General features: G+C 41.2%; 1 protein-coding gene across 1 annotated transcript in view; it reads left to right on the top strand.

The window, feature by feature from the left end:
- The window catches only part of CTDSP2 (CTD small phosphatase 2), a 44092-nt gene extending 28121 nt beyond the window's left edge, over positions 1 to 15971 (top strand). Inside the window, exons 2-8 of the mRNA XM_018562125.1 lie at positions 3931 to 4079; positions 4743 to 4781; positions 7885 to 7986; positions 9198 to 9254; positions 10581 to 10673; positions 11427 to 11612; positions 15238 to 15971. Coding sequence (XP_018417627.1) covers positions 3931 to 4079; positions 4743 to 4781; positions 7885 to 7986; positions 9198 to 9254; positions 10581 to 10673; positions 11427 to 11612; positions 15238 to 15363 — 752 coding nt within the window. The 3' untranslated portion in view covers positions 15364 to 15971. The remainder of the gene's footprint in view (positions 1 to 3930; positions 4080 to 4742; positions 4782 to 7884; positions 7987 to 9197; positions 9255 to 10580; positions 10674 to 11426; positions 11613 to 15237) is intronic.
- The last annotated feature ends 2579 nt before the right edge of the window (positions 15972 to 18550 follow it).

Genomic DNA, 18550 nt, shown 5'->3' on the forward strand with positions numbered 1-18550 from the left:
AAAGTAAATGGAGATGAGAGATGAGCAGAACAGAGACTGTTTCACTACCTTTTTTTTTTTGTCTATATATATGACTTATGCCGACTTGATGCATGCAATCCTTTAATATAATTGCATTTTTCTAATTTAATATGTGATAAAGAGAAGTTCAGCATATTGCTATCTGGCAGTTCTCCAGAAACCCATGTGGACGGTGGTGGGGTTGTCTGTGTTCCCTGTTGACATTTTTCCTTATATCCTGTCTCTGGTAGCACCACACCGCAGTAAAATCTGACAGGTTGGCCCATTGACACCTATACATTGTGGCAACGCATTCTAAAAAGCATGCATGAGTGTGCATTAGCACAAAACATGGCAACGAGCATGCTCTATGTGTGCGCGCACTGTGGTGACTTTTATTGTGACTAGAATTTTTAGAATGCATACCTATCCTTCAGGCCTCTTCTGGCCAATCAAGTGACAAGTGTGGTCCTTTCTCTTCTCCATTGGTGGGAAGTCTTTAGTGCTGCTAGAGCTCCATATAATGACGTGCAAGCACTGTTCTGTGCAGCATTATACCGTGAGACCTAAGCTGTGTGATGGCACACCCCTAGAGGGCGTATCTAAGACTGCCTGTGGGTAGGATGAATGGGTGGCATCATTCATCCAGGAAGAGGACTACAGGTGGAGAAGAACATGGACAGCTGTAAAAACTACAGAAAGTCTCCCGCATATGTTAAGGAGGACGAGGAGAGGTGTTCTGTAACCCATATAAGGAACGAGCAGCCTAGGGTGACAACGTTGCTACTCCATAGGTAGAGTGCAGTGAGTGAACCTAGGGTGGCTGAAGTGTGTTGTTTTTATACCAGATGAAAACAGAGGTAAAAAAAAAAGAAAACTAACGCAGCCACCACCTCTTAGGACTGGAAAGTCCATCAGTATTAAACTGTAAAGAGTGTGAAGGCAACTTGTTTTGCCTGCAAAGGACTTTTACTAATCATTCCCCAAGGTTCATGCACACTATTTCTGGCAGATCTGACTGCATTCATAAGAATGTTGTATTCAACCAGAAAACCACCTAAAGCACTTGAAGCATCCAGTGAAAATTCTCTGAGTATTTGTGCTTTGCTCATGGTAAAGGTTCACTGTGACTTTAATTGAAGACTAGAAAGGTCCGGAGTAAGCAGACTGCTGCGGCTTGCCTTGCAAATCTGTTAATAACAAACTTCCTGAAAGCAAGACCAGTACTGGCCCACCATGAACCCTGAGTGCGGTATTGTCATCTCCTGACTGTGTCCTTGTGTGCCATTCTTACAGAATGATGGCCATCCTGAGGCACAACCCCGGCCTACGTGACAGCATGCAAACGCAGCCAGTGCTGGTTAGAGCAACACCAGTGTGAGGAGGATCACGTAGGCTGCACGGTAGAGACGTGCTATTTTGTGGGTTTTCTTCCTTTATTTAAAGCTTGAGTTAACATTTTAGGAAATAATTGATATTAAACACAATAATATTTAAAAATATGTATATTTATAAAAGAATTTCAGTTTGTTAGATTTCCGGTTATCATAAAATCCAGAAGTAAATTGCTGTTCAGCAGTGGTACTTTAAAAAATATTTTTATTTTTGCTGGTATCAGGTGTAAAAACAAATCATGAAGTCTCATATTTATTATAATTTATGCATTGATTTTAGCTTTCTTGAATCTCTGCCACAGGCTGTGTATCTGGATCTTAAAGTCAGTTCAGTCTATTCAGAATTGTACTGAAGTACGCCTCTTCTTCAGTCAAACATAAAATCTTAGCGCTTAGAGTACCTCCTAGTGGTGTGTCATGGAATTGCATATTTCAGTGCCGATTAGCCAGTCCATGGCCTCCTTCCTTAAGCAGGAGAAATATATAGCCTGCCATAGCTAATCACCTTCCTACCGTAATTATTGGATTACTAGCTGCCATGCTCATCTTTTGAATTACATTTTTTTTAAACCAGAGTCTCCGAAAGAGAAGTGAGAACTTCTAATCTGTTTTCTTGTTCTGGATTAGTCCTAGGATTAGCAAAACATCCAGGCAACTAGCATTTTTTTCAGGTCAACAAAAAGTAGCGCTAATGCATAAATGGTAATCTTCCTGACCTGGAAATGGATCCGCTTCCAGGTAATGGCAGCTGATGTCAGTGGCGGAACTACCAGGGTCGCAGAGGTCGCGGCTGCGACCGGGCCCTGGAGTTTGGCCATTTGGAGGGGGCATAGGACAGGAGGAAGGGGCCCATGGTAACCGCTGATAACCAGGATATTTATTATCCCGGTAACCGCTAATGTCAGTCCCGGGACCTCTTCCTCCTGTCCTGGGCCCTACATGCTTCACCCTGCTCCCCTCACCTTGTTCCAGGCGCTGCGTGAATTATGATCCAGCCAGCGCAGCAGCCAATGAGTGGAAAGCGGTGTTAAGCCCGCCCCCTCATCACACAAAACGCTGCCGAATAGAGAGCTGCTCCGGACACGAAGGGGGAGATATAGGGAGCTGGGACTATGAAGGTGACATGGGGTCCGGGAGCGGAAAGCTGGGGACGTGAAGGGGGAGATAATGGGGAGATGGAGACATGAAAGACAAGAGTGTTTATTTTTTTGTGTCTAAAATTTGTTTTGTTTAAAAAAAAAAACATGTATCTAATTGTTTTCTTCTGGGGGGAGGGGGGCTTTATGGATTCTTGCATCGGGGCCCTGAGGTCACTAATTACGCCTCTGGCTGATGTCACCTTTCTTGTGTCACTTTGCCTTAAAACTTGTAAAAGTTAACCTTTCTGGGCTTCCTCTTATCCTCCTGGCTAGACTCTCTTGACTTTGGGAGTACACCTGACAACACTGGGTCCACAAAGAGTGTCTTATAGGGGCACTCAGATTAGACCAGGGATTTGTAGATGGATAGGATTAAGAAGGTCCAGGAAGTCGAGCTCTCAACAACAAAGTGAAACGAATTTCAGAAGAGTGCACAGATGATCATTTTCTGGCTAAAAAGGCGATGCTTCAACAATTTATGTTGCTTGCTTATAGGCAAGTCTGTTACATTCAAAAGTTTAAATTGCTGTCTGGTTCATGTGGAAGGATGTATTGTATTGGTTATGTAAGGGTGTTTTGACTTTTACTCTCTTAATATAACCTCTTCTATGTCTACATCACTTTCATTTAAGATATTTATAGTATATGTTTTAATTAATTACAGCTGATATGAAAACCCAATTTAATTCATTTGTGTATTTCTAGAAAAATATTATAATTTTCATACAAATATACATTTATAATTCAATTTGTATTAATAACATCCTGATGTCATCCCCTTGTACAAAAACACTCAGACTGTGAAGGGGAGGGACAGTGCTGGAAGCCAATCAGCCTCTGCTGTATGAAAGAGCGGGATTACATATCAGTGTGTTGCTGCTCCTTCATAGTTCAATCAGCAGGCTGCAGACCGGATGATGGCACCACCATATTCTTTAACTGTAGAAAATGGTGTCACCCTACTGGCCACTTTTGTGTCAGAGTCAGGAAATAGCAGGTCAGGATGATACATTTTTTTGAACAGATAAGACTAGTCACATCTGTGTATTTAGCAGTTTGCATGGATTTCAGCTATTTCCTCTGCTGTCCCACTATATATTCGTTCACCTTAGTGGACAGTAGCGAAATGTAATTGTTACATAGTGCAGATGATCTTTTGCCTAGTGTAGTAATACAGTCTAAAATACTGGCTGGCCCCCAATGTAAATAGGAGACAGTTGGACTTGAATAACAGTTATTGCTTTCAGCAAGTATCTTGAGAAACAAATTGTTTTCTGGCATTGGCTGGTGTGTCCTGTAGGAGCTAGGGATCTGAGGGTTATCATTCATACTATATAGCCTATCATAAACTTGCTGACTGATTTAATATATTCATGGCTTTATCTTTTCTCTTGCAGGACTTGTGTCCAGATCCTCACCAAAGAAGCCTCGAAGTCGGAGTATCTTCAAAGCCCTTTTCTGTTGCCTTAGTGCACAGAATGTCAGTCGACCAGGGGGCCCCTGTGAGGCTCCCATCCAAAAGGAGGAGGCACAATCAACTCCAAAGGTATTGTCAATATGGACCTCACTTAAAGGATAAGAAAAGACGATTGAAGAGAGTTTGAACCCACTTCTTCCATTGGTTTACCTTGAAAATGGGTGCTAGGCTGTACCAGAGGAAGCTGTATTCTCTTTAAAGCTGGGCAAACACTGTGCAAATGTTGGCCAGTTCTTGATGAACCGACTGAAATTCACACAGTTGGTCCCAGCGGATCGTGCTGGAACGCACTGTGTATGGTGTGGGCTATCCCTTAGATCAATCTTCCAAGGCCCCAAAAGTGGGCAGTTAACTAATAACTTGAGGCATGATGTTGAATGATCACCAGTTTCCCTTTTTTGTGCTGTAATCATCTGCAAACTCCAGTTAAAAGTAGTCCTTTTCCACAGAGTAAATGCATCCTGGAAGTCTGGGTTAAGGGACTGGTTAGTTTTGAATATGCCTTTTGTTGTGTCGCTGCATATTACCATCCCTATGCACTTTCTTCCTGTATGTTTTGTTAGTTAGTCACATGGTCCTGTGTCACCTATTTAAGACTGGTGCATCTGACCAACACTGCCTAGATAGTAAGTCATCAGTTACCCACTTTGTGTGTATATGTATAGAAAAATATATATACTTATAGCTGTTCTAACTGAATTGCTAACAGTTATGTATTCCTTTTTTCTCCAGGCGGATCTGTTACAATGTCTCCAGTACCAGTTCTACCAGGTACTTGTCCTTTATGTGTCATGATCATGCTTGCAGGATACCCCTTCCCCCTAGAGAATCAAAACCCCAAATACCTGCTGTTTTAGATAAACCTTTCCTTTGAAGAGTCAGAACTTAGTTTTAAAATGAATGACAAATAAACCAATTGATGCTGTACTGCATCAATATACAGAATAATGAGTACAGAGTGTTTGTGTTTGACAGTTACCAGTTTCTAGTAAAGGCGCTTATTGTAGTTCATTGTTTTGGGAAGTAAATAAACCGTGTGACAAACATATTGGTGTGCTAGGAAATGTATGACCCTTATGGGAATTTCTAACTTCAGGAGCCAGAGTCTTGGTTTTAGTGTCTACAGCTCTGATATATTGACTCCGTAGTAGTATGAGAGTCATCAGACTCCTACAGCCCCTCCTAGGAGAGTTGCTGATTATTCATGTGTCTTGTAATTCTAAAGGAACTCTTTATACTTTTCTTCTTCTCTAAACCGTGGTAAGGCACCTTGCTCCATTAAATACTAGTGTTGTGTAAACCTGCATTTTGACTTAATAACACTGACACTCATAAAACATGATGAGTGACATATTGATTTAGAGCATATTCCGCTTTTATTTTATTATCCCTCTAATCCTGTCCCCCGAGTGTTGTGTTGTTTTTTGTTTTTTTATTTCCTATTTTTTCATGTTCTGTGCATAGTATGTAAATCTCAAGAAACTAATTTGTGAAATGCACCTTCACCAATAAGCTTCTTCCACCTGCACTTTTAATGCTTCAGCCAATGGGACCGAAGAGGTGGCTCAGCCAGCTGAGACTGCTGCCTGGAAGCATCTGTGTGACCTGCAGGTCGCAGCATCTAATCCCAGCTAGCTCTGCTCACTCTTTCATCTTTTCCAGGTAGATAACATGAAGAGCAATGATCAATGAAGTGCTGTCTTTCTGTATTTGTAAATACCATTTTTATTTTTTTTATCCCTTTAAGGAAGAATTAGAAATGTCTAATAGATTTCCCCTTGTGTGACAAAGATAGAGTGAGCATACCTTTTTTTTTTTTTTTAAAGAACTCCCTCCCTGCTGAAACCCCTTCAGATTTCTGAAGATGTCGTTAGTTTTGTTAGTAGTAGAATACCTCTCCACTGAAACATGCAAAAAATGGTCCATATTGTCATATAATATCACTACACTTCAGAATTTACTTCACTTAAGAATTCAGTTGTGGCATTTAAAGAGTAACACCAGGAATTAACAAAATTAACTCTTGCAGTGAGGCTACCCCCACAGTGCAAAGGTAACTGCTTGTTTTGGTTTAGGAGCTGGATTAAAAGGAAAGTATAGCCAAACCTAGTTCTCTTTTGGGTCACAGGAGAACATTTACTAATGTATTCCTGTGACCCAAAGCCACAAAGACCCATAGCGGGCTGTAGCCTGCTATATGCTGACAACGCAGAGCCGTGCTGCAGCTGCGAAAGTTCCCAACAATATTGTCGGGATGCACCTGCTGCATGATTGACAGCTGGCTCTGCCTCTCTAGAGCCAGCTGTGCCCGCCCCCTCCCCTGTCTGTCCCTCCAATAAGCGGTGGAGAAAGGGAGGGGGGAGTCCCTTTTTGGGAGCGGTGACTGACAGTCAGTATTCTCTGCAGGGAAAAGCCGTGAGCTGAGTTGCTGGCGGTTCATTATTGCTTAGTTCTAGATCTATAGAGCCGGCGTGTGACACCTGTAGTATCGTATGCTGGCTCAAACTATTGGGAAGAGTATATTTTACTCTCCTAATAGTTCTCCTTTTAAGAAGATATACTTGCCTGATCCTCGATCCCATCTAGCTGCTTGACTGGTCTGGAGCCTCTTTTCCCCTATGTTCTGGCGGTCTAAGGATCCGTGACGTCATCACGTCTAATGCAGGTCAATTAACTTGCATTAGACATGTGGACTCTGACGCACACACCACAGCCAGAGTGGAGGGGGATAGAGCTGAGCACTGACTGCAGGACCGGGGATCAGGTTGGTATATCTTCTGTTTTCCATCCCCTAGACCAAAACAAGCAGTTAACCTTTGCAGTGCGGGTGTAGCCCAACTGCAAGGGTGAATTTTGTTAAAATCTGGAGTGCCTCCTTACTGAAGTGTACCGCTGTTCTCTGAAATGTGGCACATTCCTCTATTGATACCCAGTGTTTTTCTGATGCATAAAAAAAGCACAGGACGTGATGATTCTGTTGCCATAGTTACTCACCTGAATTGTGTCAGTTTGTTAAAAGATGAACACATCACTACTGTGCATCCATTTTGAAGCATATTTCATGCAAGTGGGAGAGGTTGGCAAGCAGTATTAGGTTTTGTTAGTACAGCTAGTGCCAGTGTTGTCCATCTTCCCTTTCTTGTGATTTACTATCGTCTCGTGCCTGGTTGTGCCAAATTGTTTAGTGCGTTTGAGGTTATGCTCTACCGTGTTTCCCTGAAAATAAGACACTGTCTTATATTTTTTTTGCCCCCCAAAAAAACACTAGGTCTTATTTTCAGGGGATGTCTTTTTTTTTTTTTAATGTGCAACAAAATGTACAACAATCCAACGTTATTTTCAAAGTTATTATCCGGCGCTATAGAGGAAGTATCGGCTAATGCGACTCAGTTCCCTCCGCAGCTTTGCTTTCTACAGCAACGGCCTCCTTTGCCATCAGGGACAGTGGTACAAGCGGTGCAGCAGAGGGGACATCAGACAGTGGACAGCGTGGTAAAGTACGGTACCATTTACCGGTACATATTACAGTACAGTACTATTACATTAAATAGAGCCTTCAGGGGGACAGCAGTTGGTGAAGTATGGTACTGGAGAGCTCCCTGTCACTGCGCTGGCCAGATGGAGTCTCCTGTCATCCCCTTAATACAGTATGTCCCTGCAGGCTGATACCACCTCTCCTGCTCTTCGAGTTCCCTCTCACATCCTACCACCAAACTAGGTCTTATCTTTGGGGTAGGTCTTATATTACAGGAATCTTGAAAAATAATGCTAGGTCTTACTTTCAGGGTAGGTCTTATTTTCGGGGAAACAGGGTATCCATTAAATATTGCCAACTGAAATGGATTGCTTACATCTTGTACCTTTTTTATTTCAGATTCCAGGTACCTCCTTGCTTCCTGAGGTAGCACCCAGGGATAAGGGGAAGATATGTATGGTAATTGATTTGGATGAAACCCTAGTTCATAGTTCTTTTAAGGTAAGACATGCTCCAGTTTAAAATGGCAATGTATGGAAATTAAACGTCAAAGTACTGTAGATGATGGAGAGAATAAGGCCTTAGGCTACGTTCACACCTTGCGTTTTTGGATTCTTGCGTCAAGAACCTATTGATTCCTGCTGCAGGAATCCCAAATGTCAAGTTTAGTTGCGGCTGCTGTTTACGTTAGTGACCGGGTGACAGTGAAGCAGCATTCTGCATGTAGTCGTATGTGATATGATTAAAGGAGAACTATGAGGTGAGTGCTTTTCACTCACCTCTTAGTTCTAGCCGACCTGTGACAATGAGACTGTCACAGGTCGGCTCAGTAGATCGGGAGGTGAGCGAACACATACCGGCGTTCGCTCACCTCCTCGATCCAGTCACGGCTCTCTGCCGTGACAGGGGAGGGGCTGGATTCCCCCCTCCCCACTCCGCCAGCGCTGACTGGCGGAATGGACGGGGGAGGGGGCGGGTACAGCTGGCTCTGCCTTTTCGATAGGCAGAGCCAGCTGTCAGTCACGCAGCTGGGCAGATCCCGGCACAATTGTCGGGATCCGCTTCAGCTGCGGCGTCTCAGTATACCGCAAGCTATAGCTCGCGGTATACTGAGCCTAGGGTGACGGGAGGACGCTAGTTTGTGTCCTCCCGTTACCCTAAGAAGAACTATGGGGAAAAGACTTAACCCCATAGTTCTCCTTTTAAATTAGGTCAACACCAGGTGGCAGAGTTTATCGGCCAGCTTGTCGCATCTGATATTATTAATGCACTGATGGTGATGTCACACTAAACAATTTCTGAGTTGGTTTTCACTGGGAACTTTATTTCATGTTGTTTTGCAGTGTTTATTGTAATGTTTTTACTGATTCATTGTGCACATTTGCATATGTTTGTGATAGCTTTAAGAAGTATGTTAGAATAATCTGCAAATAGTTGGTTGTAAATCAATTTATATATATATATATCATACAGTCTCTCTCTAGAGAGAGAGAGACTGTATGATCGTACTGTATTCTGTGTTATACAGCAGTCTTGTACAAGCATTTGTTCTTGTCTAGACCTCAAACAGTCCAGTCCATGTAAATAGTGGTTTGTGATCCCCTTTGTAGAAAAGATTACCTTCATTTTATTATTGGTCAAAGTTGTTAAAATACTTTTAATTCTTACTTTGCTTTTGAATGTGATCATTCTTGTTCCGTTTGTTGTTTTAGCCCATCAGCAATGCAGATTTCATAGTACCAGTGGAGATTGAGGGGACCACGCACCAGGTGAGGCGACAGTTTTTCTGTATTATTTAAAAAAAAAAAAACCCCACAAATGCTTTTGTCTCCATAACAGATCAAAGTGGAAAGACATGGTTGCTACCTGGTTCAAGTAATCCAGGATAGGCTGTTTCCTTACAGCGCGGCCTACTCTTGATTACTTGTTTCAGGAAGCAGCTCATATTTCATCTGAGCTCCGTCTCACCGCTGGTTGGAATACTTTCGGTCTTGCTCCAATGAGAACAATGGAATACCTGAAGATGTGTAATAAGATGCCCTGTTGTACTGTATTTGTTGGAAGTTTTATGCATTTTAAAAGGAATCCGCAAGGACAGAAACATGGAAGCAGCTTTTGCTGACTTGCATTTGGCCTTGTGTAGATGGGAGTTGTTGAACTATGCCTTTTAACATTCAAACACAGCACTGCTCAAATGCAAAATGCACTCAAGGCTTTGATCTGCTTACCTGCAATGCAAACCTATTGTAATAGGGTCTGTTGCATTAAAAGAAACAAAATACAAAATAAAGCAGGTCAAACGTACCTTCGGAACTGTAATTCACACTGCACCAGTAAAGCAACTGGAAAAGCTGACCGTTGTTTGATGCCTGCCTACATAATCCTTTTTTAAATGCAAGTTCCGGGGCTGTCATTGTTATCCTGGCTTTCCTTTTGTAGTCAGTTGCTGACGTGGAGCAAGTGTGCATGATGGGTGTCTTGATACCTAATGTGCACATCCTTGTTCCATGTCAGTGACTTGCCCAAGTAGTTAAGCCAGGATCAGGATTGCAGCTTTGGTACGTGACGTTCTTTAACCCCTTCATGACTGAGGCCCTTTTTTCCATTTTTGCACCCATGTTATATTCCACATTTTAGGCCTGAAAATTACGTAAAACCCCCCAACATTATATATTTTCTGAATGCCAAGACCCTATAGAATAAAATGGTGGTAGTAAGTCAGTAATGGCAGCACCCATATTTGTGTTCTCAAAGGTTCCTTTTAAACAGGATTTCCATGTTGCTTCCGTCTCTTGGTGAGCCCTCTTGAACCCCTATATCTAAAGGGCCAGAAAATGCCATCAACTGACACTGGCTTCAGCCCACTATTGAGGATACCTTTATCCTGTAAGACATTTCACATATGTAAGCAGCGGTATGCTGAGCTGTGTTATCCTAAATCTTCTCCTACAGCACAAGAGAGGAGGGATAGCTACAGCAACTGTACAGTTTATGATGTGTGATCGCTCATCTGGTTATCTTGTTACAGTGTTTTGCAGTTACCTAATAGGCCATTACCTACGGTTGGTTACCTGTATCTCTTTTACCCACCTCAGGTTTATGTTCTGAAAAGGCCTTATGTTGATGAGTTTCTGGAGAGAATGGGTCAGCTCTATGAATGTGTGCTATTTACTGCTAGCCTTGCCAAGGTAAGGAAAACACAAGCTTTATATTAATTCCAGATTGTAAGCCCTCACAAGCAGGATCTTCCTAACCCTCTTGTCTTGTATTATATTGTAATGTCTCCTTTTATTTTGGGAAGGGCTGTGCAAACTGCTGCTGCTATACAAATCCTGAATAATAATGCTCCAGACACTTCTTTTGGTGGCCATTCTTAGAGGCATCTTCTACTTTAGAGTGTTTTTAAATGGTGTACAGTAGCCAGACAGAGGGGTAAAACATTCAATGGTATGATATATATATAATGTATATATAATGTATATATGTGTGTGTGTGTGTGTGTATGTGACTGAATATATTATAATAATCTAGGACAGCAGCAGACTGAGAAGCTCATCTCTCTACTCTCCTCATGTTACTTGTGAGCTCATGTATACTACTGATCAATTGTACTGTATGGGGGGATTAAGTCACCTTCTGCTATGTGGATAATTGTCTGGTTTTGTAAGTGCACAGTAATGGGACAACACCAGTGTAAAAAGAAGAGAAAAATTAGACATCCAGATACAAACTAGTCCCTTTATTGTGTCCACACCGTATATAATGGTGCAAAGAACAGTGAAGTCCGGTTGACTTAACTTTCAAAACCATGTAGTCACACTATTAAAATATGATCTTTTGTTGTTGTGGTAAGCTACACACCATTACCTACTGCAGATTTATTGTATTAACCTGTTACACTAAGTAGGCAGTATCTCAGTATCTTAACTCTCCTCCCACAGTATGCGGATCCAGTGACTGACCTTCTAGACAAGGAAGGGGTCTTCAGTTCCCGTCTCTTCAGAGAAGCTTGTGTCTTCCATCAGGGTTGCTATGTCAAAGACTTGAGCCGTCTAGGCAGAGACCTGAAGAAAACTATTATCTTAGACAATTCTCCAGCATCTTACATATTTCACCCAGAAAATGCAGTAAGTGCTAATACCAGTGTATGTTTACTCTTTTACACTCCCATAAAACAACTCATTTGCGTGTAATTGCACCATGGAGCAGATGCATGTACTTTTTTTCATTTCATTCATAATGCAGTTAATGTATCTTGCCTGTTGATTGTTTCAGTTACTTGTCAGTTGAGCCAACTAATCAAAGACAATAAGAAGGAGAGGCATTGTGATAACAACACGGTAAAGATGGGTATCAAGGGGGGTCTTGCACCTGTTTTAACAGATTGGTTGAGAAATAGGCAAAATGTACAATTCGGTGGATAAAAACATTCCTATGTTTTCCTTTTGCATTTGAATTTTGCCAAAAAAAAGACACAAGAATTTAGAATATAATTTAAAAATATCGTCATATCCAGGGTTGAGTTGTTATGGAGTGTATTTACCGTAATATACCTATTAAGATTCCTAAATGCAAAAGTCAGCCAGCTGGATTTTTTTTTTTTTTACAGAAATAGTTTTTATTGAGAAAGTTTCATAGAAACATCCTTATAAGACACATAGGTAAAAAAAACAGAAAATAGAGCATCTGTCTCGCAGGCCCAGCTATACAGATCCCAATGAAACTCCTGCCACATAAAATGTAAGACATGCAAGTCATTAATATATACAGCAGAATCATTGAGTGAGGCATGTAAGGGTCCTTTCCAGAGGAGGAGAGGAGGTGGGAAAGGGAGGAAGCAGAGAGAAGGTAGGGGTAGGGGGGGAAAGAGAAAAGAAAGGGGGAGAGAGAGGGAGTGTCCATCCTCCTGTCTGGTCCGTAGAAGGGTAACCACCAAGTCCCCTGCGGGCACACCACCGCAGACCCCGTGGTGACAGAGGCATAGGGAAGGGAAGCTCACTCACCATAGAGATCAGTACTCCTCAGAGTCCATAAACATCATTCAGGGCATCCATCTGGCCATAAAGGAATCAGATCGGTCAGCCCGTTCAGCGATTAGCTCCTCAGATCTCATCAGCCTACACAGTTCCACCGTCCACTCCAACACTGAGGGTACGACAGAGGAGTTCCAAGTGCGAGACGGCTCGCCAAAAGGGTAGAAGCAGGAGGCAGCTCCATCAGATATGTGTCAGTGTGCCTATCTCAGCCTGACATCTCCAGCAGGTGTCCGAATTTAATGGGAGCAAGCTGGATTTTTAACCGATATGGCTAAGTCTGCACCAAGTGAGAGAAATATGTTTCACAAAGGCCACTCATACTTATGAATTCAGTCTTCATAGAATAGCTGCTTATATTCTGCACAGATAACAAATAATGGTCAGCTGCAAGAAATACCCATACAAAGTTTGTTACCAGTTCTGTAATTTTAGGCATTCACTCTCCATTTTAAATAGGGCCTTAAGACATGCATGACATGTTGTGTGTTGCATCGTGTATGTCAAAGTTGCAATACGGTGTACGTTTGAGTTGAGTGATATTTCAACCTTTTTTTGGAGGTACATTAGTACATGCAGAAACTTGTTCTTCCAAGACTTGAAGGACTAGTGTCAACATTTTGGGAAAGCCACTTCACATAGGTTTCTGTTGTGTGGTTTGTTTGTTTTTTTCCTGTGGGCACCACAGCACCCATCATTTTACAGAATGAACTTCCCTGTATCTTCAGGTCTGCAGTTACCAGATGGTTTAAGCAGACAGGCATTTGTGTTACTTCTTGGAAGAGGCATCCTTGTTGGATCCTATAAAAGCCGTGCATTATGTCTCTGCTAAATCGCTGCTATTTTAAAATGGAACACTCAGTCTGTATCCAGACTATTGATTTTTCTACTTTATATCTGTTTCATTCTCTCCCTTTAATCTTGAATACACTGGTATACAACGTAATTGTGTGCTTGTCAGCATTGCAGATGCAGAGGTTTTTCACTTTCAAAGAAGAGGTCAATAAATAGAGGGACATCCCTCTGATTTTCCAAGCCTTTTCCGTTTTAATTATTGCAATAGTATTGCTGACAGATTGTATTGAGGGGCTGGTTGCTTGGAAACCATTAACAATACCAGATGTCGAGAGCTGTGTGGAGCATTGATTAAAAGTTCTTTCTGCTTCATAAATATTGGTGCATTTCATGTTCTCTCCAGTGGAAGAAGAGAGGTTTGTTTTACCACAGCTGCTGAGCTTGTTACATTACTCTTCTAAGGGTGCCTATGGTACAAGCCATTACATAGTTTTTCTGCTGTCAGATTATTGCGTAATGTCAATCATAAAAGACTTAAACATTTATATTCCGAGTGCATGACACAAGATTACTACTGCAGTTTGAGAATTTGTCTCTAGAAACAGTTTTAGGTTCTTTCTCTATAGCTGTCATTGTAGTGCGACTTACCAACCGCCTCTCCTTTTTATTGTTTGTGATTGGCATTTTCAAATGATAAGAGACAGCCAGATGCATTACATTAAAAAGAATGACCTTTCAGATCCTGAAATATGTCTAAACTAACAATACAGTTTTTGGTACCTTTTAGTGTCAAACGTTTCGGAATGTTGACACACTGTGCTTTCTGCCTTTTACTAATTTAAAGAGAACCAGTCGCAACAGGGCTTGTTCAAGAATAATAATACTCATATTCTTATATATTTTTATTATTATTATCATCATATATATTACATTTATTAAATGTTCCGGCATTTAGTTTTTTGAGTCTTTGTCTGAGTTTATGGAGACTTTTAGAGGTCACCTTAAGTCTGATAGTTTTTTTTTATTTCAATATTCCCTTTTTCAACTACATCACACACTGTCCTTCCGCTTCCTGAGTTTGCAACTGTGTAAAATAACCAAGCCATATAGGTAAAAGTAGGGTCCAAACCAGGGCTTCTCCACCCTATCAAAGCTGAAATTCCCCGACCTGCAGCTTCTTGGGGGCGGGAGTTTGGCCCCATGTCCCTTCCAGGTTCGCAGGAGCCCATGTTCAGACCAGGTTTGGTTCGGACCTGAGCTCATGCCTAGTTTAAAAAGAATGTGGAGAACCACAGGGCTCTTTTATTTGGTACTGCTATACACGCAATGGGAGCCATTGTTTAAGTTGACAGTACACCAGCTGTCGGATTACAGGTGACCTCTGACATCTAACTCCGGGTAAAGATTTTGACACAGACAGAGAAAATAAAGCTATATAAATGAGCACATATAAATATTTAATAAGTAACCCCACACAAAATAATGTGAGATGGATCATTTGGATTGTAGCATAAGGCCATTTGTGACTAGTTTTCTGTTAAGGAAAAGGAAACCGCAGAGATCATTGATCCAGGGAATATCCAATTGCCTTATGGGTTCAGGAAATAATTTGTTCTTCCCCGTTGGAGCTAATTGAACCATGATTATATTGTTTTTGCCTTTTGGCCTCGGAGGACAAGGATCTAACTGCATGCAAATTGATTTGGAGTCACCATAAGATGCATTTCACTACCTCTGTTACAGCAATTGATGCCACAAAATTCCTAAATTAACAGTCGGCAAAAGGTGTGGTAATCTTCATTAACCAGTTGACATCCGCGGTGTTAAACCCCCTTCCCATCCAGGCACGGGTAATAAAATGTTTTTTATTAAAATGAAATTGTTCTTAGCGTTCCAATTGGTTTTCCTCCATTTTGTTTTGCAGGTGCCTGTGCAGTCTTGGTTCGATGATATGGGGGACACAGAGCTGTTGAGCCTCATCCCAATCTTCGAGGAGCTCAGTGACTCCGAGGACATTTATACCAGTCTTGGCCAGCTGAGGGCCCCTTGAGTTTTCTCCTCTTGCCTTGAGTTTTTTTCAGGGGACATTTTTATATCTTTTTAATATTCTTTCATTTTTTTTTCTTTGTAATCTCACACTCGCAGTGCCTTTGGCCTTAGAGGAAGAGGATCAAAAGTGGATATTGATAATGAGGCCTTTTCCGAGCGAGCTGCGTACAGTTCACACTCCTTATGGCCTGCGTGCTCAGTGGCACGTTGGTGGTGAATGCAGGGATCTATACATGCCATTATGTTGGTGCACTAATAGGAGAAAGTGTCCTTTTTTAAATAATGGTACCATGTACCTCCCTTTTTTCTAGTCCTATACTGCTGTTTAGTCTTCATATCTTTAAATTCATCAATTTGTACAAAGCTAGGCCACAATACTGAGAAATTACAAGATACATGCCGGTACTTTAAACAGCTTAATAACTTGATACATACAGGAGTTCAGGGACCTAAAGGGGGAGTAGGAGCCCAAGTAATGCTGGCTCACCAGCATTACATGATAGATGAAAATAAGCTTTATCTCAACTGTAATGTCATATATATGTGTTACAGGCATGTTGAAAGTTGAATAGTACTTGTTGCTTCTATAGAAAGTCATTTTGTAGCCTGAACAAAAGTGATGCGGATGCAGCCTGTCTATTTACAAGTGAAATCACGGAGGTTTTGACTCTAACCTTGTATATTTACCGGCAGTTTCTGTATTATAGCTGCACTGATAATGCTGTTCTGAAAGCCATTTATAGTTTTTTATCCAACTTTTATACCAGTCTCTAGAATTCTTGTAGGACAGCAGAAAAATCAGCAATGGCTGAAAGCAATACAGAGGGATCTTTGCTGTTCTTTATATACTAATGAGTGTTTATCAGCCAGTCGGTACACTTTTAGTTACTTGCTGTACAGAGTGTTCCCTCTCATATCTGAGTAAATGTCTGTTGACCGCAGGAATGATAGAAAATGACTACAGTATGAGCAACTACAGTAATGCACATTTTAACAGTTGCTTCTACCAAAAGCGTTTTGCAAAATTTTAATAACCCTTCGCAATTAGTTTGCCTCCCTACTCTTGTATATTGCTTCAGACAACAAATTGGTTCCTATGTTGTGTCCAAGTGACCGATATAAGTTTATCTTTGCTGTGTTGGCACTCTGCAGTGTTTTTTCTCAGTGGGATGATGGGCCTTTTTTTATAACTGCATTATCCCAAGCACAAGACTAGCTAGCATTGCAGAGCATCGAATGATAATGTGCCACGAACAGACAACAGCTTTTGTTTTATTTCTGTTTGGATTTTTTACACTGGATGCATCCTTGATAAACAGAAGGTGCCACAGTCCGGAACTGTATGTGAATGTGGAAGAGGTCATATCTCCTAGTTTGATACTGGCAATAATACAGGTTACTGTTATCCTGATGTCCTACGGGTAGCAGTTAACAGCTGTGTTGCTGATAAAAGTGAAAGAGATTAAAGGGCTTACTTAATCACTGGTAAACATCATATACCCTTGTGTTGCAATATGCCTTTTATTAAGTTAATTTTTACTCCAAAATAGAATGTTTTTAATTAGTCCAAACACGTCAAAACCAAAGGGATTTTAATGTTGTTCAGCTGCTTTGATGTTTTATATATATATGGATATATAAAGTTCATTATGCTGTTTGATAGTTGACTTGAAGCAAAGATAATTGTCCATTGACTCTTATAAGAATCCAAATAGCTTTACACTGAGTATTGAATTTTTGTATTTTAAAAACTGTGGAGAGTGGTGCTTACCAGATGAAACCAGTTACTGACATACACTACAAAGGCAGTGCCTTATTATAGCAAAGTAAAGGTTGGCAGCCATCATTTTAAAGTCGGAATATTGGCTTTACCAGTTTGTGCCGGTATTACTGAGCAGGAAAGAAGATCATGTAGCGCGTAAAACCATGCACACATCTCAGCTGGCCCAATTTCCTTAAGCACTTCTCTGAACTGGAAAGGACGAGGTCGTTTTTTATAGTTACTGCACTTGGGCATAGTAATTGGAGTTGGTTTGGACAGATAGGCAGATTTTAATGGTTTTCTAGACTAAATTACATTTTGACCAAGATGTTTAATGGCTGTATGTAGTAATCATAACATGTACCCTGTTGCAAAGATACCTTTCATGAAAGAAATACTTGGGCTTCTACTGCTGAACTACATGTGAACATGTTAGGTGCTTGGGTCTCTGGCCCCAATTTAAGTAATTAATCCAGAACAAGTAGCAATGGTCTAATTAGCAGGTGAAAGTCATTGATTCAGAAAGTATTACAGCCATAGGGATTAGAATGCCAGCCAAACAGCATTTTCAGAAGAGGACAGCTTGGTAGGTAAAGTATGTCACTTGAGAGGTTTCCTATAAGACCCTTGGCTCTGCCAAAGCAATCTCCTTCCAGGCTCCTATGGAACTGCATCCCACTTGCATATAATGAACAGACCTTTCAATTATAATGGCACTAAGAGGGCCCTGTTCCACTATATGATCAGGAAGTTGCAGGGGAAAGAACATCTGAGTGGTGAGAAGCAGTGGTCAAATTTTCATTTAGCCTACAAAAATCCTTGTAACACATTGGTGACTTTATTAGAACTAAATTATTGTTTCTGTAGAAGAGACACCATAAGGTTCCAGGACTTACATTTTAGTTTTACACGATGGACCCACCCTACCCAGAATACCAACAGATTCTGCTAAAATGCACAATTAAATACCATCTTTTTGGTAATGTATTCATAGACACGCCACCTTTCTCCCCAGAGTTCATTGCCTGAGCAACCTATAAGGTTTCCTGTGCATGGTTTCATATGGCGGGGCATGAAAAACTGGTGGTATTATCTGGTACCGTATGATTACCTTTGAATTTTGAGAGCTTTGACCATGCAGTGCCTTTTTTGGCTTCTTAGAAACACATTTTAAAAGATTAGAAACGAAAACATGTAGAGTGCAGGCTGTGTGTGCTTCTGATAATTAATAATAGAAAAATGTCACCAGCACACCATAAGTTGAAAAAGTTAAATATTTTATTACCAATAGCTGTATCTCATTGGCAAGCGCTTTCGGGGCCTTGCAGGGTCCCCTTCATCAGGCTTAGAGATGAAGGGGACCCTGCGAGGCCCCTAAAGCGCTTGCCAATGAGATACAGCTAGTGGCAATAAAATATTTTGCTTT

Source organism: Nanorana parkeri, unplaced genomic scaffold, assembly GCF_000935625.1.
Source record: "Nanorana parkeri isolate BGI_ZX_2015 unplaced genomic scaffold, ASM93562v1 scaffold561, whole genome shotgun sequence".
Classification (NCBI taxonomy): Eukaryota; Metazoa; Chordata; class Amphibia; order Anura; family Dicroglossidae; genus Nanorana; species Nanorana parkeri.